Below are 23,007 nucleotides of genomic sequence, written 5' to 3'. Positions count from 1 at the left end.
AGCAGCTACCTTGTGACCACGTGCACGATGCCGACACAACGCTGACGCCAGCGATAGGCCGAGCCATCGGTGACACTACCACTGATACATCAAACTGCCACATTACGACGCCTGCACAACCGCCAAGTATAGTGGCATTTAGCCGGCTTTCTTGACAACATCGCCGAAAAATTCCCGATTATTGCCCGAGTCTCTTGTCGTCCTCAGACCTGTGCACGGGCAGACCGGCCGCTGAACAAAAGCTTCGCAATAGACAAGCATGATGCCGATAGACAAGCAAGCAGGATGCCAGCACTTGCATATATACTTTTCTTGTGCTCAATATACAGAAAAATGTTTCTGAGGCTTAAACGTACAAGTTCTTGTATGTCTGCCTTGTGCACTCGCCAATGTCTCTGTCGCACTATCCGCGAAGGTTAAGCGTACCGTGGCGATTGCAGCTATCACATTTGGGTTTATCTTAACCTCTTCGGGCATTAATTAATTCAGTCCATTGAAAATTTGCTTTAACCACAATTCTTGCGTCTTTATGTTCATGAAAAACATATAGCTGCAGAACAGTTCAGAATTTTTAATTCAGTGAGTTTTGTTTAAAGAGTTAACGTGCTCAGGAACGTCATGCACATTTAAGAACAAGCTAGTTCATGTCTATAGCATACTTAAAACGCAGCTATCCATGCCGTGACTTGAAAAATATGCCGTATGTAAAACATTGTGCAAAGAAATGAAAGGAGTGAACTCGCTACTTGATGATTGACAGACAGAGCAAACAGACTGCCGTCTACCTTCCAATTTGTTTTATGAAAAGAGTTTACACAGATTGTTCAAAATTTCAGCATAGGTTCAATCAAAAGTGCGTCATGCTACACGTTATAAATATATTTTTTTCCATCAGTGCTTCTGTTACGTTGATGCACTACCTAGGCGTGCACACGCATGAAAGGGTTCAGGAATCTTTTCATACATAATGAATTTTATTTTAGTGGAGGGCCATGATGGTTTGCTATAAACTATTTTTTTACGTCGCGGGGAGCGCATGCAAGACGCGGCGGCACCTGTGGTGGAAGCGTTCCATCACCGTTTTTCGAACTCATCAGGTCGCACTTCTCAGAGTGACATGAGTGAACAGTTGGCTAAATTTGTACACATTGCCGAGTTAACGCATTATTTGTATGCTTTCACCGAAGCGCTGTTCTCGTTTCACGTCAAGGGAGCAAGTGGTGCCTTCTATGCAGCTATGGTAAACAAACGTCAGTATGCCACTACAGCACACGGCGCGAGGGGCGGGCTTCAACTCTATGACGTCAGTAGTCGCAAGTACGCGTGTTGCCAAACTGCCAAGGCATTCACAAGTAAATAAAAAAAATATTTTAAAAATATTGAGACCATAAAATTTACTCATATTTTACGGTGTGGACGTTTCATGTAGCCGATGAAATGAGTTGCATTGCGAAAACATGACCCCTTTAGGAATTGCTATATTCAAGATATCTAATGAATGCAACTTAGCGATGCTTTGATCTTATGATATTGTTCTACCCAGACCGCAGCACACTGCGCGTTATACCCACTGCGGACAAATAAAATCCTTGCAAGGAATGCGTTTCTAAGTCATGGCTCCCTGTTGCCAGTGGACCTGCCAGTTATCTGAATACAGCGCATAGACGACGTTAGGACGCCAGATAAACTCGTGCGAAATAGCTGGTCACACAGCGCCCTATGTACAGCGCCAAACATGCACTTTTTAGCGTGCAAGCATCGAACGTGTTGTCAATGCCGCCCTCCATGCGCTGTCTCGAAAGCTGTGCGCTGCTCGAGGTCGTATCGCAACTCCTGCAATGAGTGCAGCAGCGTAAGCCTCCGGAACTGCATCAGTTCGCGGTGGAGTTGAATCCTCTGATCGCGCGAAGCCTGCTCCTCGATACGGGCCTCGTGGACCTTCTGCTCGACCACCACCCTCTGGGCTTGCAGACGCCGTACTTTGTCGGCAAACGTCTCAGTTGTTTGTAGCTGTGAGGAACACTCGGACAGGGGCGTTGTGGTGCAGCTGCTTCCAGGGTCGCAAGCCGAGTCAGTCTGCGGTGTTCCAGCTTTCACAACGGTCACAGCGTCGCTGCTGTCCTCGGACTGGAGGAAGTCCTCAGAGTAGGCCTCGTCTTCGCTACTGTCGCAGATACCGGTCAATGCTCGGCGGGCGGTTTCACGCTGCTGCTGTCTCGCCGACACGGGTAGCTGTGTCGACGTACATCCAGTGAGGGGCGATGGCCGCCGGTCTAAGGTCCACGATGTGCGAAGCGGAGAACCGCCCCGCATGCTTGAGTCGCCGGCGGCCGCGCGGCTGCGCAGGGATCCCATCGAGGACCAATGGTCGCGAGGCTCGTGCGGCGGCAGCAGCTGGCACGCATCCCCGTAATCGCCCTCGGAGCCGGAGTGCGATCCGGCCCAACCGGAGTCTGCCGAGCTGCTTCCGCAGGGGCTTCGCGAAGACGCAATCCACGGGTTTGTCTTGATTCCGCTCCTCTGGCGTGCATCTGCCGGTGACGCCTGACCCAGAAAGCTGGTGCGGATGTGCATTGGTAGCTTGGGCAGATTACTGGTTCGCGGTTCCGCTTCTAGGCAAGGCTTGGCACGGCATCCCAAATGTGAGGTGCCTTCAGCAGTTGTATGCAGCGGTGAGATGCACTTGTCAGACGGGATGCTGCAGTGGGGCGACGCCTGTTGCTTTGTGGGTGTCTTCTTGGCCCTCTTGCGTGATCGACCGATGTGCACCTCTACCCAGCGGATGAGTTTCATGATTGTTTCCTCCTGCAAGCAAGGACGACTAATCAGCTTTGCAACAGCAGCTGTCCCTTAAGGACATAAGAAGGTTACAGTGGCTCTCTCTTATCAAATCTTGCATAAATCAATGCATCACATAATTCCAAACTTTTGTAGTTTAAATGTTGGCATAGAAAACATGAATGTGCTCTTTGTAGTTATTAAAAAATTATCCTTATCAGCCTATTTTATGTCCGGTGCTGGACGACTGCCTCTCCTAGCGATCTCCAATTGTCTGTCTTGTGCCAGATGACTCGATTCTATGCCTGCATATTTCCCAATTACATCACACCATTCAGTTTCCTGCCGTCTTTGACTGCACTTCCATTCCATTGGCACCCATTTTGTAACTTTAATAGACCACTAATTATCCGCCCTACGCATTACATGGCCTGCCCAACTCCATTTCTTCCTCTTCATCTTAACTAGAATATCGGCTTCTCCCGTTTACTCTCTAATTCACCCTGCCGCCTTTCTATATCTTAACGTTACGCAAATAATTATTTTCATTCGTGCGGTACTCCCATACCGCACGAAGACAAAATTAAAATCCTGGGACCTGGCACCTGCAGGCAAACGGATAAAACGGAGAGACGGTGCGCAGACTTCGGCGTTCGGTAGATGACACGATCCGACTCTTGCATCGCATCACGAATAGACGCAATGGTATGCACGAACACTGTGCGATCCGTCTTGTGCAGGCGAACGCGATAAGTCGCATAACGTACACCGCCCCCTACATCAAGTGGATAGGATCGGAAAGAAACAAAATCGATTGCATGATATGAAAGGCTTTCAAGAGGGCGCTAGGAGTTCCAATCAACGCGAGCAACAACAAGTTTTTAGAGCTCGGACTTCGCAACTCACTTGATGAATTAATTGAGGCGCACGACGTTGCGCAATACGAACGATTATCCAAGTCAATGACGGGTCGACGCATCCTCGAGTCACTCGGCATCCCGTACCACACTCAGCATGGAGAAAAAAAACGGCGGTTCCGGCCTCGGTCCGCGACCACCTGATCGTCCCGCCACTTCCCAAGAGCACGCATCCGACGCATCACGTCGGGCGATGCAACAAATGAGCTAGCGACCTTCAAAAGAAATTTGGTAAGAGTAACGAGGCGGTGTATGTAGACGCTGTGCGATATGGCGAAGGAAGAAGCGCACACGTGATCGCGGTTGTAGACAGCACGGGCAAATGCCTCGCGAGTGCCACAGTTACCGCGAGACACATGGCAGAAGAAGCCGCATTAGCCTTAGCACTCGCCAAAGTGCCGAATGCTGCGATCAGCGACTCGCAGGCGGCAGTCCGAAGCATCGCGCGCGGCCGCGTCTCGCCCGCATATTCCAAATTTGTGAGGATGGGGACTTGACGTCACAAAATTCTACGGTCTTCCTCCTCTGGGCCCCGGAACACACCGACGTCCCGCTCACAGGCAACGAGGCGGCCCACGCCGTGGCTCGAGGTCTCACTCGCCGAGCCGTGGCAGATTACGTGGCCGCCGCCTCCGCCCCCGAGTGTGAGGCGTTGGATTTACCGGATCGAGGCACTACGACAGACACGCTGCAACAATCACAATGGCTGTGGGGCGACCGCCTGACCACGTTCAGAGACCTAACACAACACTACAGACTCAAAAGACGCAAATTCCCGCCACCGCACGTTAAATTAAACAGGAAAGAGGCCGTAAACTTACGCTTGCTACAAGCAAACAGTTACCCCAGCCTGGCAGTCTTACGCCACTGTTACCCGAGAGCTTATACCCGACTGATGCGTGTAAAGCGTGCGGACACAGAGCAACGCTGCGACACATGCTCTGGAAATGTGCCGGCAACAACGGTACTAAAACCGCCGCCGTTCGCGACGCGCTCATAGCGGCAGGCGTTACAGGAAGCCTCGAACTCGCTCATTCCCGCCGTTGCCCCGGCTGCTGGGGCTGCTGGGGACCTTCTCCGTCGGCGTTGCCGTCGCTGGAAGGCGGCCCTGAAACGTTCGGAGCTGGAAGATCAGCTCTGGGGGGGGGGGGGGGGTCGTCCAGCAAGCTGGAGATGCCGCCCGAGTCCAAGGACTTCGAGCCGACACCTGAGGCCACTAAAAGCAAAGTGCCAGCTCTTTAAATAAAGTTTATTTCTTCTTCATTCCATCGCTCACTGTGCGGTTATTAACTTCTCGCAATTTATGGCCCTACATGTTAGTACACCTAGTTGAGCGACTTGGTTTGACATGACAATTATATGAATGCGCTTAGAAGACGAGAACGATAGGTGAAGACGAGACACACATGTTAGTACCGTACGTTAGTCTGTGCACGAGTACGTTTATTTAGGTCAGTTACTCACAAGGGACCCTGGTCACGACTAGGAAACTTACAGAAGAATAAAAAATTTAGAGCCCTTCCCCTGTCGAGGAAATGGGGTAAGCGAAGCTTGTGACAAGACGACGCTCTCGCAGGCGTTCCGCTTCGTTTGCCCTAAACTCAGTGTCGGCGGCTCTTCGCTGACATTTGGCCTCAACATCGCGCTCCCGCAACTCGGGGTCCACAGCTCTTTGCTGATGTTCCGCCGGGGCTTCAGAAGCCCTCACGCTAGAATAGGCACGACGACGACTGGCCCTTTCCCGAGCGAGTTTGCGGCGCCGTTGCTCAAACGCAGCGTGCTCCTCGGTGGAACGCACCACGCGCGGCCTTCCCATCTGGGCGCCGAAACTGATCTGAGGCGAGGCAAGCCCGGCGGAGCGTGCGCCAGCCCCCTTTTCTCCCCTTTTCCTCCCAGCGATACAGCAAACAACCCTGATTGGTCGGACGCGTCACGTGATCTGGCGCCGCCTCAGCTTTCCTAGCACCACCTCTTTCTCCTTCCTTCCTTCCTTCCTTCCTTCCTTCCTTCCTTCCTTCCTTCCTTCCTTCTTTCTTTCCTTCTTTCTTTATTTCTTGTTCCTTGCTCATATCCACATATCCAATGCAGGTATGCACCGCACGTGACTTTTTGTGTGACTACGCCGCCACCAAAATCTGTAACGCAATACAAGCTTCGCTTGAAAATGAATTGGAGTTCATATCACAGGCATTACCAAATCCTGACTGGGAGCATATCACGGTCGTTGAAAAGGTTACAGTCATTGCATTCTACCGGTGCTAACATATGGGGCAGAAACTTGCACGTCATTAAAGATGCTCGAGAACAAGAACCGCGCAAAGAGTGATGGAACAAAAAAACTGTCAGCCCTCCACTGGGGTGGAGATGGAAGACCAGCGAACCTGTGCTATGGTGGGAATTATGTATTTCCAATTATGACTGTGAAGATGTGATGGTGTAATTGGTTATTTGAACTATTATAGAATGAGATATGCGCCATCAAACTCACCGTAAAAATGCACTGTTGTTCCACTTACTTTTTTACCAAAATGCTGTTTCATACATTGAAGCACAAAAGAAACTGAAACGCCCTTGTGTTTAGTCCCACACTTTGGGAAATAATATCTCGAAACTGGTGTCATGCTGGCAATTCATTTCAAGTGGATGCGTCTTGCAAACTCACCGGCTACAATTCGTAAATTGCAATATGTGTCGTAAAGTCATTAACTAAAGTTAATTAGTGAATTTTTGGTATTTAGTTCAATATGTGTTTCGATTTCTCATCACCTTATCAAAAAAACCAGCTCAATGATAAGAATTATGCTACCTGCCACAGGCGATTTCTAAAAATTTCCGTAAAGCTTCATTTTGAACACCCTAGCTGTACAAAATGCAGATAATTTTCCTATTGTAAGCGAAAGAAGCACGGAATTGCCAGGTAATTCTACGACCTATTGGCACTTAGCCACACAATATCGATCTGTTCTGCACATTCGCACTTTTGAGCACTTACCTTTTTTTTTTTTTTCAAATTTAAATCCGTGGTTGAACAACAAAAGTTTCCATCATGCTCGACCATTACCACTGCTGATCCGTCACTAACTTACCTAACGCAGCATTGCAGTAAAAGGCCACATTTTTTGCCGCTAGAGCACTGCTATAACAAACTACAATGGCCATCTCATTTACTGAGGACGGCACCAGTAATCATCTGGGATGGACTTAAAGCACTGGAAAGCAACAAAATTTAAATGTATGTGGCCAAAATAGCATGCGACCGACTCCACAGGGCATGCTGGACACAGGCAAACACTGAATTTCTTACAGCCTGAATTCAGCGGGGGCTTTGCTTAAATCCATAGGACCACTGTTGCTATGGCCACGGAGAGCCAGACCTTGTTGCCCCCAAAAAAGAACTGTCTCAATAATAGGCCGTTAACTTTCTTCTGTGTTCTCTTATTTTACTTTGCAGGCCCTGATCTAGCTAATCAATCACATTGGGCGTGCTTCCTGAAAATGTTTGGAGAAAATTATCAGCTACAAGCTGACAGTCACGGTGATATTTAGTATTTTCGTGTGTGTGGAAGATTGCGAGCACGTGCTTCCATTTCTGGAACGGCTTGAACACGAGGGCTCTCCAGTGCGCGCATGTTGGCCCAAGTTTAAAGGAAAATTAAACCCATAATGTTTCGGAATTGAAATCCATGTGCTCCGTAGATTCCGCGACCGCTGCGAGATGCCACGGCGCGTCCACTCGCTATCAAAAAGCCCTTGAAACTTTGTCCTCAGGTGGGGCTCTTGGCGTTATGCGACTCCAGGTGCATAGGCCTTGCCATGAAATCTAGCCCGAGTTCGCAATGTTCGTTCCAAAATGTCTTTTCGAGCATGAAAAAGACATTGTAGATAAAATCCAGAATGATTCCTGGCGCCGGTGGTTGTTTTGGTCGGCGGTGCATGACAGCACGAAAAAAATTTCAAGGGGGGGGCGGCTGAAGCCTCATCAGCCTCCCCCCCTACCCCCTGGCTACACCCCTGGCCCTGGAAAGGCAGTGCGAAGCCCAATTCTGCAGCTATCGTCAAAAAGTTGGAAGGCGATTCACACCAGTTGAAGTGGATGAAACACAGTCTTCCTGGGCGAGTTGGTGGTGAAATAGGGGCGGAGTCACTGCGCGCAGCACGCTATCGCGTCACCCTTCACGTGAGGGGAGTAGGAGCAGTGTCGTTTAACTGTTAATTGTTTCCTTTTTTTTAAATCTTTTTTTCCTTCTCTTTTTCTACTGTGCTATCTTTGGGATTGACGCACATTTTTAGACTTCACTATTTACGTTTAAGCTTCGCTTTTAAGAGTAGAACGCTATCGCGTTATCGGGACCCGTTTGCATCGCATCGTTCGCATACGGCAAGTAGGCTTCATTCACTGCAACACTCAACACTGAACGTGGAAAGCGAGCTAACAAAGACGAAGCTTATACCGACCCCCTTAAAGTCGGCTTCACTTTTTAACTGCAATGCATTGCTGGAAAGACGTTTTTTCAGGGGCAATATAAGTGGTCTTATATTAAAATGTGAAGGCCCCAGCACCTTCTTTTATTTTATTAATTGTTTGCTATTGCCCCGACGCACGCAGGTCTGACAGAAATGCTGGAAAAGGGTTTTGTGTTTGAATTTCCTCGCAACAGAATTAGGTTTTCTCGTACATTCAAATTACAATCCGACGGCGAATCCGACGCTAAATGGTAAAGTCCTACTTTACCATTTTTCTGACGGATTTCACTGTGAGAAATTCAATTTTTGTTCTCCAAAACCTTGCAACACGTGGAGGGCCTGCGCGGTCGATGTGGTTGGATGATTTTCTCCGCCACCGGCGATCACACACCGGTTGCCGACGCCGGATTTTCTGCGACACGGGGCCTTAAACGCTAGTGCGTTAAAATCACGGGCACTTAGGTATCCCTACGTGGATGAATGCGAAAGCATTGCGACGCCTCTCCGATGACGCCTTGGCCTTGTTCGCGTATACTTGCATGGACGTCCAAAGGAGCCGGGCGTAGGTATGCTGACTGAGAAATCCAAGTGGAAGGTTCGCCCATCGGAGCGCACGACAGAACTCACCGAAATCACCACACTGACTGGCAGCGCCGCTACACGCGGCGCTCTATATTGTCGCTGCTAGTGAATGTGTCTAGCAGCTGGGTGCGGAAGGCATCCCATGTGGTCAGGCTCCTCTCCCGGTTCACAAGCCACGTCCGCGCACTGTCTCGAAGAGCAAAATAGACATAAGACAGCTTTTGCCGGGAGCTTCGTTCATTATAACTGGCGACACGCTCGAACTGGTCCAGCCAATCTTGGACAACTTCAATGGCGTCACCATGGAAACTTTCTGGAACCATAGGATGCTGTAGCGTCACCTGCGATGGAGTTGCAGTGGCCATGGCAGTAGTACTTAGACGCGGTCCGGCAGGATCCTGCAAGGGGTTGAACTCGGGCGTCAGGCCTAGCAGGCGGCGGCTCTTGCGGTGAACAGGAGTTTCGACGAGCGAAGGCGATCCCGCGTTCGATGGATGGCTCCACGGAGGGGTGCTAAGCATGAGGAAATCCTACCCAGCACCTCCACCAGTGTCACGACCTCGTAGGAGACGTGGAAGCCGGCGTACAGCACGTATATAACCACTTTATATGCACAGCAAACGCAACGTCGTTGTCGTCTCTGTTTTTCTACCCGCGCGCTACTTCAGCGTCGTTTCCATGGCCGGGCACATACCCGCGGCGACAATATAGCATGTGGCAATATCATAGACTTTCTCACTATAACACCTAGAGGGTAATCTGGCGCCACTGTCTATGCGAGTTTCTTAAAGGGCACTGTGCCGTCATGGGAATGATGGGATATGTGTCTGCGAGGCTTGTGTTGGCTGGTGTTGAATGAGGCTTCGTCTAAACGTAGTTATGGCTGCACAAATAGCGCATTCTTAAAATAAAATTTACATAAAAGGCTTTCATTCACCCATATTACATCTCTCAATGAAGTTTACTCACCTGCAATGGAGAATCAAGCAAAAAAAATCAAGGACAAGTTGTTGCAAAGCGAGCAAGTATCTTGTCTGTCCTCGAACTTTAGCGGCTAGCTGAAACATTTAACAGCGGAGCTGTTTAAGCCAGACGTAATGTGTGCCGCCTGCCACTGCGTTGCCTAGCAACCACCTCGCGGAGCATCGCACGCTATGCTTTCCCCACTTCCCCTACGTGTGCTCGGACTGCAAGTGCTTCGCGAGGCGTTCCCGATGCCACGAACCACGATGAAATGCTTATACACTTCGTATAACTTAGCATCACTTGGCATTGCTTCGTATAATTTAGCATCACTACGTATAGCCAGGACCAGCTAGGAACTAATCAGCTCCGCTGTCTTTAGCTTTGCGCCACTAGTGCAAGCACCCCGATTATTTTACGTTTATATAATTGTACGTCCAATAATAAGTTTCCAAATTAAACAAAATATGTTTTTGTGGAATAATAAAGCTAAAACAGCTTTTTACGTGCTGTTTCAGCAGAGAATGAATCATTGTGACAGACAGAATGGTGCTAGCCAGGCATGTCTTCAAGGCGTCCTGGCTCTCCAAGAACGATCCCAATCCTCAGTCACAATATACCGGCATTCCCAAGCATACCACAGCGCAGCACCGCCAGACTTCCTTCTGGGTAATATAGTGAGAAACTCTATGCTCTATATAGACCGGCCACACAGTTGCCGCTTCCCGGCAACTGCAGCTTATACAGCAGCAATGTTTACAGGGAAATGCTTGCTGCTAACGCTATGCATAAAGGTGAGCTTTCTGGTTCTTTTATTGCAATAGCAATTATATGGACACTCCGAGCGGATTTCTGCCGTCGCCGTGAGGTTCCATATAAAGTCCAAGGGCGATAAAATCGTCGCCGTATGCTCTATATGCGAGTAAAAGCGCGCGAGGGACGCGCACTTTCACGGAGAGCGAACGCACGGCGAAGAGCAAACGCGACGTCTCCGTCGTGCGAAAGGCCGGGGGGGATGAAAGCGAGGGGGGGGGGGGCGCCGTTGTGCTCCGGAACCAACTGCGCATTTACCGACCAGACGCAAGGGGATCTGGTGATGACACTTAAAGCGGTGATGGGGGGAGCTCGGCTGCGGCATCAGAGCACCATCCCCCCCCCCCCCCCCCTTGTTAACCTCCGGAGGGGGCTTGGGGTGACCCCCTCCCTCCCGCGCTGCCTTCCCACTTTCCTCCTTTCGCGCGCGACATTAGAGTTCTACCCACATCACTTCAGGTTTCTTTTAAGTTGCGCCTCTACCTTTTCACTTAAAATTTTATTGTAGCTAAAAGCTTGCTGCATCACTGTTGGTGCGGACATGCACGGTCTTTAATTTATATATTCTCTTTATTTTTGTATATTCGCATATTGTGCATATTCCTTCAAATCATGACAATAGTAGGACAAGCGCATTAGAAGCACCAGCGGCAGCTACCTCATCCTTGATTTCTCCCTGAACATTTTTTTTAACTTCCACTGTGAACACCATGCACAGACACATGTGTAAATATATACACAGGACAAAGCTTATTATATTTTTTAAAGAGAAGGAGGTAGCAAGCTAACAATTATCTCTAATGGTGCGGATAGCCTATGCCTAGAAAACGAATATGCTACTGTATGTTCACCTCGCTTCAAATTGCTTTGCGTGCGTTTTTGAGCTTGAACATTGAACTTTGTTTTATTTCCATCATCGATGGAAGAGGAGAGGGAAAAAAGCTGTGTAAAGAGCTTGACTGGCCCTCTCCCTCCTCCTGGATACAGCAAATGATGCGGAAAAAAATTTACAACAAAAATGTAAAATAATTCAAATAACACCAAACACAGACTGTAGGTTTACGTTACGAAGGGTAGTGTAGCATACAAGGCAGGAGAAAACAGGATGTGTGTATATATATATATATATATATATATATATATATATATATATATATATATATATATATACACAATACACTTACACACATATATATGCTCACATGCATACAGATTTTATAAGCACAGTAGATTATCAAGAACAGTAAAATTATCAGAGGTTATCGCAGTAAAAATTAAGCACTGTGTATGGAGACTGTAGTGTGCATAACATGTCATTGCTGAAATAATTCCTTTAGTTCTTTTATCTTCATCCTCATAATGTCAATAATATTTTTAAGTAACTGTTCAACAGAGTGGGGATGCGGTACTGAAGTGATTGTGTCGCGTAGTTAGTGCGGTACGAGTGTACTTCATAATATTCTAGATTTCACGTGCAGTAAATTGTAGGAGGTTTTTGGACTATATCACCGAGGTTAACAAGGTAATTTCTATTTTCTTTAGTCTTTTTTATTATTTTGCACTAGTCGTAGTTGTACATATCTTCTACTCGTAATAAACCTAGTTTGTCAATTAATGGCTTTACCGGAAAATTATGTGGTGAGTGGGTAATTATTCGAATAACCTTTCTTTGAAGCCTACTTAGCTTCTCCATATTGCCTATAGTTGTACCCCAAACCAGTATGCAATAATTTATGTGCAACTGAAACTTCACGTTTTTAAGGAGAAATAAGACACTTTTAGGGAGATAATCTTTGTTTGTAAAGTAGTCCCGTTACTTGCGCAAGTTTTTTTTATATGTAATCTATATGTGAGTCCCAAGAGATGTTTGCCGTAAAAATCACACTTAAGTCTTAAATTCATTTACTATTTCTACATTGCAGTCACACAGTGTCAAGTTTAGACTTAGTGGAATTACGTTTCCCTTTGATTAGAACAGTATTATCTTTGTTTTACTAGTGTTAATCACCAACCCATTTTTAGCTGACCAAATACTAATCTGTGTTAATGCTGCGTTAGCACGATCGAAAAGTTCTGTGGTATTTTCAGAAGCTAAAAAAATATTGGTGTCGTCTGCATAGATTATGAATTTGACTGGCTCATCCAGATTAAGGATATTGTCACGTTCGAGTTTGTACCGCTGTGGACAAAATGACTTTGGTTGGGGAAGAAGAGGCTGAAGTGTCTCGGAGCTCGGTAGATGGTGTCACCCTGGCCACAGAGCTACAACCCTCTAACTGTATATATTGTAAATACATATATTTTCTCCCCGTAACATTTTGGTGGAAGTGCGGGGTAATCTCGCCACAAGCCGGCCCTGGATCTTCGCAGCGGCCTTAACATCGGTTCCGCTGTTAAGGCTACTGACGCTGCCTCCGACGCTGACGCTGCCTCCGCCGCTCAGGCACCGGCGGAAGTGGTACTAACCCAGTTACGTCACCCGGGAATCTTCACTGGCACTGGCAAGGTCGATGTCGAAGACTGGCTGACGTCGTATGAGCGCGTCGGTAAGCACAACAAGTGGAATGCCACACATTTGCTGGCCAACGTGATCTTTTACTTGGGAGGAATCGCGAAGGTATGGTTCGAGACGCATGAAACCGAAATTACAAGCTGGGACTCCTGCAAGGAAAAGCTACGCGATCTTTTCGGAAGACCTTTGGGACGTCAAATGGAGGCCAAGCAAGAGCTAGCGTCTCGTGTCCAGACACCAACCGAATCGTACGTCACGTATATTCAAGACGTTCCGGCTCTCTGCCGTAAAGCGGACGCGGACATGCTGGAGGCCGATAGGGTAGGACACATCTTGAAGGGCATCGCGGACAATGCGTTCAACCTCCTGCTTTGCAGGAACTGCTCAACGGTTGAATCCATCATAAAGGAATGCCGGAATTTTGAGCAAGTGAAGAGCAAACGCATCGTACAACGCTTCGACCGACTTCCCAATACGGCTGCCACTTCCTCCTGCAACGACCCTCCGGCATCACATCCGCCTGCCACGCCAAGCTTGACACAGGTCATCCGCCGCGAACTTGAGGCTATAGCTCCAAGTTCTCACTGTCCCCATACGCACGACAACATGACCATCTCGCTCATTCAAGCTGTTGTCCGCCAAGAAATTGCAAACATGGATATCCAGTCTGCCGTCCGCCCACGTCCCACCCCTACCGCTCCTGTCATTGCCTCTGCTGCACCTCGCCAGTCGTTCCCGAATCGATATCGGAACCCCTCTGAGTGGCGAACACCGGATGACAGGCCAATTTGCTTTGCTTGCTCCCGGGTCGGTCACATCTCCCGCCACTGCCGTAGTAGCCGCTGGTATTCCTCGCCTCGACCATACGCTGATCGCCGCTTCGACCGAGACCCTCGGTCTCTGTCGCCCCTTTCTGAACCATACCATGCCGGCCTTCCCTCTCAGGGAAACACCACTAGCCGCTCGCCCTCGCCGCAACGCCGTCAGTCCCGCTCGCCTACACCTCGACGTCCCTCGTCCCCATCCTACGCGAGCCGCTTCTCGGGAAACTAAGCAATGCAGCCCCCGGATGTGAGGCTGCGTTGACAACTCGGACTGCAAAACCTCTACTGACCCCTGCTGCTCGACCGAACCTTGTTGAAATTTTTGTTGATGATGTACCCATTCAAGTCCTCATCGATACTGGCGCTCAGGTGTCGGTTATGCGATCAGATCTTCGTAGCCGTCTCCGTAAAGTCCTGACACCTGCCGAGTCGCCTGCCGTCCGAGTGGCTAATGGCAGTACAACAGCCGTGATGGGAATGTGCGCCGCCCGTGTTACCATTGCCGGTCGTCCAGTGTTAGTCCTGTTCACTGTACTGGCCGAGTGTCCCCACGAAGTGATTCTTGGAATCGACTTCCTGACTGCTCATTCAGCACTTATTGACTGTGCAACTGGCACCGTTCGCCTTGAACTGCCCCATTACTTTGCCGACTCGACCGAAGACCACAAGTCCCGACTTCGTTCTGCTGAATTTGTTCGCCTGCAACCTGATGCTGCGACCTACGTCCTCATGTCGCCTTCTCCTCCACTTCGAGATGGTCCTTACGTGGTGTCCCCATTTTGCGTCGTTCTCCTGGCACGCCAAATCGCACTACCCAGCTCCATTGTCACTCTTGTTAACAATCGAGCGTGGCTTCCCCTTCTGAACTTTGGTTCAGAAGGGTGCAAGTGCTTCCCGAGGGTGTATCTCTCGCTTTGCTGTCCCCTTTGGAAGAGTGTGGAGTAGCTGCTCTTATGCCCGAACCACGATTCGACACTGCTGCAGCTTCCGACCGTCCTACTTCAAGCAACGACAAGTTTACGCCCATGATAGCTACTGACCTATGGCCTGCTTACGCCGACGCTCTTTGCCGTATTCTGATGTCCTATGAAGACATCTTTGATTTTGGAAATCGCCCGGTAGGTCGCACCCATGTCGTCACCCATCCCATCCTCACTGGTGACGCTCCTCCTATACACCGGAGGCCCTACCGTGTGTCAGCGGCTGAACGCCAGGTGATCCAAACGGAGGTGGACAAAATGCTCTCCAAAGATATTATCGAGCCTTCCTGCAGTCCGTGGGCGTCACCTGTCGTTTTGGTTAAAAAGAAGGACAATACCTGGAGATTTTGTATCGATTACCGTCACCTGAATAAGATTACGAAAAAGGACGTGTATCCGCTTCCGCGTATTGATGACGCGCGGGACTGCTTACACGGTGCCAGTTATTTTTCATCGATTGATTTGCGCTCCGACTACTGGAAAATCGCAGCGGATGAACGAGATCGCGAAAAGACCGCCTTCGTCACCCCAGATGGTCTCTACCAATTTAAAGTGATGCCTTTCGGACTGTGTAATGCCCCTGCTACCTTCGAGCGCATGATGGACTCTCTTCTGCGCGGATTCAAATGGACCACGTGCCTCTGCTACCTTGATGACATCATAGTTTTTTCACTGACGTTTGAGAGCCACCTCCACCGACTCTCAGCTATCCTTGATGTTTTTCGACGTGCCGGCCTACAGCTCAATTCTGCAAAATGCCAGTTCGGCCGCCGCCAAATACGAGTACTTGGTCACTTGGTTGACGCTTCTGGCGTCCAGCCTGATCCTGACAAAGTTCGTGCCGTTGGGGAGTTTCCCCTTCCGCGTTCTCCTACCGATGTCCGCAGTTTTCTAGGGCTGTGTTCATATTTTCGGCGATTTATTCAGAACTTTGCCAAAATCACTCGTCCGCTCACAGACCTTCTGAAAAAGGACACCACTTTTCGTTGAGGACCCGACCAGGCTGAAGCAGTTTCAACGCTTATCAGTCGCCTTACCAATCCACCCATGTTGGGTCATTTTGATCCGCATGCCTACACAGAAGTTCGCACTGATGCAAGCGGCCATGGCATTGGCACTATCTTCTCCCAACGACAGCGGGACACCAATCGCGTCATCGCGTATGCTAGCCGTCTTCTTTCGGCACCAGAGCGAAACTACTCGATAACAGAACATGAATGCTTGGCCCTTGTTTGGTCCATTGCTAAGTTCCGCCCTTACCTGTTCGGTCGACATTTCACCGTCGTGACAGATCATTGCCTTATGTTGGCTATCCTCACTCAGAGACCCGACAGGCCGTCTTGGCCGCTGGGCTTTACGCCTGCAAGAGTACACGTTTTCCGTGTCCTACAGATCTGGGCGGTTACATAAGGACGCCGACTGCCTCTCCCGCTACCCTGTTGACCCACCCGATGGCACCGAAACCGATACAGATACCTGCGTTTTGTCGATCTCCGACTTCTCACGCATCGCCGACGAGCAGCGTCGTGACCCATATTCGCGGTCCATCATCGAACGCATTACCTCGGAGCAACAGGACACTTCTCTCCGTATGTTTGTTCTCCAGGACGGGACCTTATATCGACGCAATATGAATCCACATGGTGCTGAACTGCTCCTCGTCGTTCCCCAGCATCTGCGCTCAACAATTATCTCGCAGTTACACGATGCGCCTACCGCTGGTCATTTGGGTGTCTCCCGTACATACGACCGTGTGCGCAGACGATTTTTCTGGCCTGGGCTATATCACTCTGTTCGAAGCTACGTCGTTGCCTGCGAACTTTGCCAACGCCGCAAGAAGCCTCCATTGTCTCCCGCTGGCCACCTTCAGCCTATAGATATCCCCAGTGAGCCATTTTTCCGCGTCGGCCTGGACCTCCTTGGCCCATTTCCTACCTCATCCTCGAGCAACAAGTGGGTGGCTGTTGCAACGGACTATACCACGCGTTATGCCATAACGCGGGCCCTCCCTACAAGATGCGAAAGTGATGTGGCTGATTTTCTCCTCCATGAAGTGATCCTACATCATGGTGCCCCACGTCAGCTACTCACCGATAGAGGCCCCTGTTTTCTTTCTAAGGTTGTCGACAACCTTCTTCGCTCTTGCTCTTGCTCTTGCTCAATACATATATTTTCTCCCCGTAACAATATCATGTAAGTTACATTAAATAAGAATGGTCCCAGGATACTACCCTGGGGTACACCTGTGTGAATAGGGAGCAAGCCTGAAGAATAGCCGTTCATTTCTACACACTGATAACGATGTGAAAGATAAGATTTGATAAGTTGTAACGGTTTTCCTCGTATTCCATAAAATTCTAATTTCTTTATTAGTCGTTTGCTGCTTAGGTAATCAAATGCTTTTGTGAAATCAATAAATATCCCTAATACAAATTTTCTACTGTCTATACTTCTTATCATATGCTCTTTCTGGTCAAGTAAGGCAAATTGTGTTGACCGATGTGGTCGGAAGCCATACTGCGGGTCAGATAGAGTGTTTGATTTATCTAAAAATTTTGAAAGTCGTATGAAAATCAGTTTCTCTAAACCCTTTGAAAAGACTGGCAATACTGAAACTGGACGATAATTTCCAAGATAATTTCGACTACCCTTTTTGTATAATGCTCTCACCTTAGCAAGTTGCATCTTTTCTGGAAATATTTCCGAGTTGAAACATAGATTGAATATATGTGTTAAGACAGGTGCTATCATGTTGATAATGAATTTAACCAGTTTAATTTGTATACCTTCAGCGTCACAGCTGGTAGTATTATTTAATGCTAATATTGCGGACTGCACTTCAGTAGCTGTAACGGGTGTTAGAATCATGCTACTAAAGGAATTAGCGTTAAATCTGATGTGTATCTCGTCACTTATTGGTGGTACAGGTAAATTTGTAAAGTATGTGTTGAAGGCATCGCATAAATTATGCCCACTAATGCCTTCTCCCTTAATCGTCAAATGATCTATGCAACTTGGAGAATCTGAGCGGTCTAGAACTTCGTTTAATTTCCGCTATGTGTCTTTTATATCATGGCTGACTGACATAAAGCTGTTCTTGTAGTATTCCATCTTGTATTTTTTTTAATTCTTTATTCAGGTCATTGCGGTGTTTTTTTTTTAATTCTCGCAGGAATAAATGTAGGATATAATTTGTTTTTTGTTTTTTAGGTTAACCTTCGCTAACAGTATCTTGTTTATCCACGTTTTTTTTTAATTTTCCTAGAGGCTCGAAAGGTTTTGAAAGGGAAGTACATTTTATACTGATCTGTGAATTTGTCTAAAAACAGCAAAAAGGCAGTGTTCACGTCGTGAGCACTAAAAATGTTTGACCAGGCAATGCATGAGATGTCATGCTGGAAAGAAGCCAGATTCGATGGCAGAATTTTTTGGTAGTTGATAGTCGTGTGCACTCTTGTATGCTTTTAAAACCATGTTAACGCATATAAATATCGGAAGGTGATCGCAAATGTGATAAGCAAGAACACCTGCTTTAATTTGGTGAGGCTTATGCTTCATCAAAAATAGGTCAATGAGAGTTGAGGAGTGACTCGTTACCCGTGTCGCTTGTTCTAGAACGTTGTAAATGCAGTGTGTATGAAGTATCATGCCAAATTCCTTAGTGCATTCTGAACAACCCAATATATTAAAATTAAAGTCTCCTCCGCAGATAACCATGTCATGCTGATGGGGGGAGAAGCATCTATGGCGCAATCGTTACAGTATCAGGCTTCTGTACCAGAGGTCCCTGTTCGAATCCGACTGTCGGACAATCTTATTGATTTACTTATTTAAAGGAGACAAAGAGAGAATAAACATCTTTTTTATGTAAATGCAGCTTTGGAGAGGCGTCCTCATTCCAGAATTCCTTGAGCTCGGGCCACATCCTGGGCCCTCGCAATCAGCCGTTGCTGATCCTCGAGGTCAGAGCTGGCCAAGGCTCTCTCCCAAAGCTCGTTGGTGTTTTAAGGGTTCAGAGGATTGAGTGGTGCCTCTCTACAACCCCCTACTGTGTGCCTGAGGGACCCAGGCTCTGCATAGAAGCGGCATTGCAGAGAGAATTGTGTAGGGGCTATGAGGTGATTTCTGGTTGGGTGGGGGAATGTATTAACCTGTAGAGCTCGGAGGATTCGCTCTTGCTCTCTAGGTAGTGACTTGTGTGGAGGTGCATATGTTCTGTGGGTTAGCTTGTAGTGTTGTGTGATGTCTTGGTACGAGATCAGCGGGTGCATGCGCTCGGGTTCAGATTCCTCGGCGTCTGCTCGCTGGGTCAAATCTCGAGCCACGTGGTTGGCAACCTCGTTGCCAGGAATGCCGTGATGAGCTGGCGCCCAGATGATCATGACTGATCTGGTTGGTGGCTTTTGATTGATGAACCATTGACAGCGGTAGCAAGGCTCACCATTGTGCTTGGATTCCTCAGACGATGTTCAATGTATACGTAAGAGCGACACCTTGACGCGACGCCGGACTTTAGGCGACTCCTGTTGGATGGAAGTAACAGCGCCCTGTCAATTAGGAAACATCTGACAACACTGGCATGGTGAAGAGCGCTCAGTGGTGTTGCACGCGTTGCACATTTACGGTGCACGAGGTGAGACCAAGGAGGTTTCAAAAATATTGCTGGAGTTGAAGCTCCCGTAGCTTCTTACCAGGAGAGGTGAAGCCAACGTTTGCCCCTCCTTCATCTCTGAAATAGAGCCTTCTCGGGTGATGTCCGTTTACATATTAAGTGATTTATGTCTGTTATGTTGTGTTTTTCCAGTCCAGCTAGGACTGGACTGGAAAAACTTTATTTAGGTCCTGCAGGACTGAGCGCGTCTCCCCTGTAGGGACTGACAGGGAATACCTGGTGGCCACTTCGTGGGCCTGCTGGACGGCCCATTGCTGGTCGGCGAGAGGCGAGCTTCTGAGGGACTTCTCCCACTTGTCCGAGGTAGAGTCGGGATGAGCGTTTCTACACTCCCAGAGCATGTGTGCGAGTGTCGCCAAATTAGAAAATAAAAGCTATTTGTTCCCAACGAGCATTGAGCATTCATCTGAGCATTGATGACGTTATCTGCAACAAAATTTGCCAGGATGTTCAGATTTCATACTTAAGCCAGTAACACAGAGATACACGTAGATAAGTATCTGTCTGGCGAAATGAGCCATAATTAATTCATGGAAAGTGTGAGAAAAGCACTCCTTCACCATAAGCTAATGTTTTATTGTGCCCTTCTAAGATGGCTCAGGTGCGTCATCTTCAGGAAATCATGTCCCCTCCAGCAATTTTATTAATTAACCCAGAATCGTTTCCGCGTGTAGAAAAAAACTATCATCACCAGAATTGGCTCGAGCGTCGTCGTCGTCTTCTGCATCTGACTCATTGGTGCCCCTCGGTTTGCGGTCGTGCCGTTAGATGCCGTGCGAAGCACAAGCGCGTGACGCGCTTGTTCCACTGCTCCCGCGTTCGTCGTCCTCGTCTGCTTCCACAGCTGGATGCGTTGCTGTCAGTCATTCCAGTGTAGAATTTTACTTCTCTTCTGTCATCGTAATGGGGAGGCCGCGTTTCGGGGGTATGATCCATTCATAAGCAACTGGCAACGTGTCCTGAAGTGTTTGAGCAACGCCACCGCGAACGTGCTCGGGAAAGGGCTCGTTGTCCACGTGCTGATTCTAGCGTAAGGGCTTCCGAAGCCCAGGCGAAACGTCAGCGAAGAGTCGCGGACCCCGAGTTGAGGGAGCGCGATTTTGAGGCCAAACGTCAGTGAAGAGCCACCGACCCCGAGTTGCGGCAGCGCGATGTTGAGGCCAAACGTCAGCGTCGTCTTGCCCTCCAAGAACCCGACAACGGTGGTGCACGCCTCGGCAACGCTGGCGCCAACTTTTCCAGTGCGAAGGCCAGGTTTCAACGCGAGTTTCTCAACCGGAACGTTCATGATAGACATGTTCGGTTGGGTGATGCCCAACGACGATACGCCCATTCTCATCGTGGGGGCAATATTCACTACAGCAGACCCACCACTGTCACAGCTTTGCTGGCTTCCATCTTCACAGTAGTGGAAGGGCTCTGAATTTTGACAGCGGAGCTGTTTAAGCTCTTGGTTAGGCCACGTAGTGCGAACAAAAAGTAACAGGCCTGCACATGCAGCACAGTCACAGCGTAAGCTGGTGGAGTGGCTCAAGAGTAGCTCCAATTTCGGCACCACGCACAACAGGGTCTTCGCGGCAAAGTCTCTTCGCCTCGTTTTGACAAGAACGATCTGAACTGTCCGCCCGGCGTCAACGGTGAGCTGCGGCTTGTAATGCTCTCTGCACAGAAGTCTGCTGAGCCCGCTGATGACTGGTTGTAGCCGCGCACGTAACTGTACGATTTGCTTCTTCAGCAGCGGTTTGTACCTTGCAAGGAGACGCCATAACGTGTATTGAAGAGGCATCCAGAATACCAGGTGCAGTTACATGCAGCATGCAACTGCTATATGCAACTTACATGTCGGGCACGATGCGTTTGCAGGCGCCTTAACTAGATGGCGCCACCATACTGGTGGAGGCTTGGGATCGCGTTGATTGCGCGCCTCGTTTGAACCACATCTCATCATCGTGCCTGCCTAGGGAGCGTTAAATAGGCCATTTTTTCGCTGCCTGATAGCAAGTGCTTGCGTGGCTCAGTGGTAAAGTATCCGACTCCCACGCAGCGGGCCTGGGCTCGATACCGGAGGAGACTGGGTACTTTTTTTCGCATTTTCGGCGATAGCGGTTACGGTCACCAGCATCGGCGGCGGAGGCAGCGGACACCATCGCGAATCGAAATGGCTATTGGAATGAGCCCATAACAGCTTACACTGTAAGAATGTGGGCAGCTTGCACTAGTGGGGCAAGGTAAACAGTGGAGCTGGTGATCGACCTAGCTTCTTCCAGGTTTTACTAGGCTTGTCTAAGTTTTGCTAGGAAATGCTAAGTGCTGCTAGGCACGGTATTCCGAATCGGCTTGCCGCCGACGCGCTTCAAGATGAGCGGCGTCTTCTTCGGGTGTCCGGATCTTCTTTGGGCATCCCCTGTCAAGGCTACATGTACTCGTCACAGAGCCAACGAGAGTTCTACCGCCGTCGCGGCGGCTCCGAGCTTTATCTCCCTGGTGATGTCCGGCCAAGCTGCGGCTCCACACTTGCCGGGGTGTGGCTGGTCAAAACCTTCCAAGCCGCCGCCAGCGGCTGCAGTCACGGACACCGCGCGCATTCGGCTCAAACGCGGGGAAACACGGACGGCGTCGACAGCAGCTCTACGCGTTGCCTCGTTGGTGCTGCTACAATTTCTTTCTCTCTCTCTAGCTCTAATTTTCTCTTTCTCTCTCCCGAGCATAGCGCGCGCTGCAGGCATGCTCTCGTTCCCTCTCCTTAACGTCCCATTTCAAGGCAACATGTGCACGGCACGGAGAGGAGGCAAAGCACACGCAGCTCCACGAAGTGGTTGCTAGGCAACGCGCAGTGACGTTTTATCCAGGAGCTGATCTTGTTCGCACTACACAGCGCAACCAAGAGCTTAAATATCTCCGCTGTTAAAACTGCACCGGTGAGCTTGTCAGGCGTATCCACTTGGAATTAATTTCCAGAATGACACCAGTTTTGAGATGTGCGGCATCAAACTGCCGTGAAAATGCACTGTTGTTCCTCTTACTTTTTTACCAAACTACTGTTTTATACATTGAAGCATGAAAGTAACTGAAACGCCCATGTATTTCGTCCCACACTTTGGGAAATGATATCTCGAAACTGGCATCATCCTGGAAATTCATTTCAAGTGGATGCACCTTGCAAACTCACTGGCTACAATTCATAAATTGAAATATGTGTCCTAAAGTTTTTAACTATGAAGTTCATTAGTCAATTTTTGTTACTTAGTTGAATATGTGTTTCGATTTCTCGTGCTACTGATGTCCACCTCTTCGAATAACCCAGTCCTACGATAGGAATTATTCTGCCTGCCACAGGCGATTTTTAAAGATCGATCAACTTTAAAAAAAAGCACTCTAGCTGTGTATTCTTATGAGCCATGTACCTATCATGCAGACGAAATAGAAGTAGCATAGCAGACGAGAAAGAGTACGAGCTGTATCCCGGCCTGCCATCTTTGATGTTGTGGTGCCACTCGCTGTC

At 48.7% G+C, this 23,007-nt stretch overlaps 2 protein-coding genes across 3 annotated transcripts in view; one reads left to right on the top strand and one right to left on the bottom strand.

Annotated features, from left to right (window-relative positions):
* LOC119460512 (zinc finger protein 277-like) overlaps window positions 1–19,896 on the top strand; it is a 104,743-nt gene extending 84,847 nt beyond the window's left edge. Inside the window, exon 15 of one of the 2 annotated variants that reach the window (XM_049672301.1) lies at window positions 19,715–19,896. The gene's annotated coding sequence lies outside the window, so the exon portion shown is untranslated. Of the gene's footprint in view, window positions 1–19,704 lie in introns of both variants that reach the window. The other variant, XM_049672300.1, reaches the window with a different exon arrangement.
* LOC119460511 (uncharacterized) overlaps window positions 781–23,007 on the bottom strand; it is a 54,462-nt gene continuing 32,235 nt past the window's right edge. The window contains exon 2 of the mRNA XM_037721429.2: window positions 781–2,805. Coding sequence (XP_037577357.1) covers window positions 1,771–2,793 — 1,023 coding nt within the window. The 5' untranslated portion in view covers window positions 2,794–2,805 and the 3' untranslated portion in view covers window positions 781–1,770. The remainder of the gene's footprint in view (window positions 2,806–23,007) is intronic.

This window comes from Dermacentor silvarum, chromosome 8 (assembly GCF_013339745.2).
Source record: "Dermacentor silvarum isolate Dsil-2018 chromosome 8, BIME_Dsil_1.4, whole genome shotgun sequence".
In the NCBI taxonomy this organism is placed as follows: Eukaryota; Metazoa; Arthropoda; class Arachnida; order Ixodida; family Ixodidae; genus Dermacentor; species Dermacentor silvarum.
This window is presented reverse-complemented; position numbering and strand designations above follow the sequence as displayed.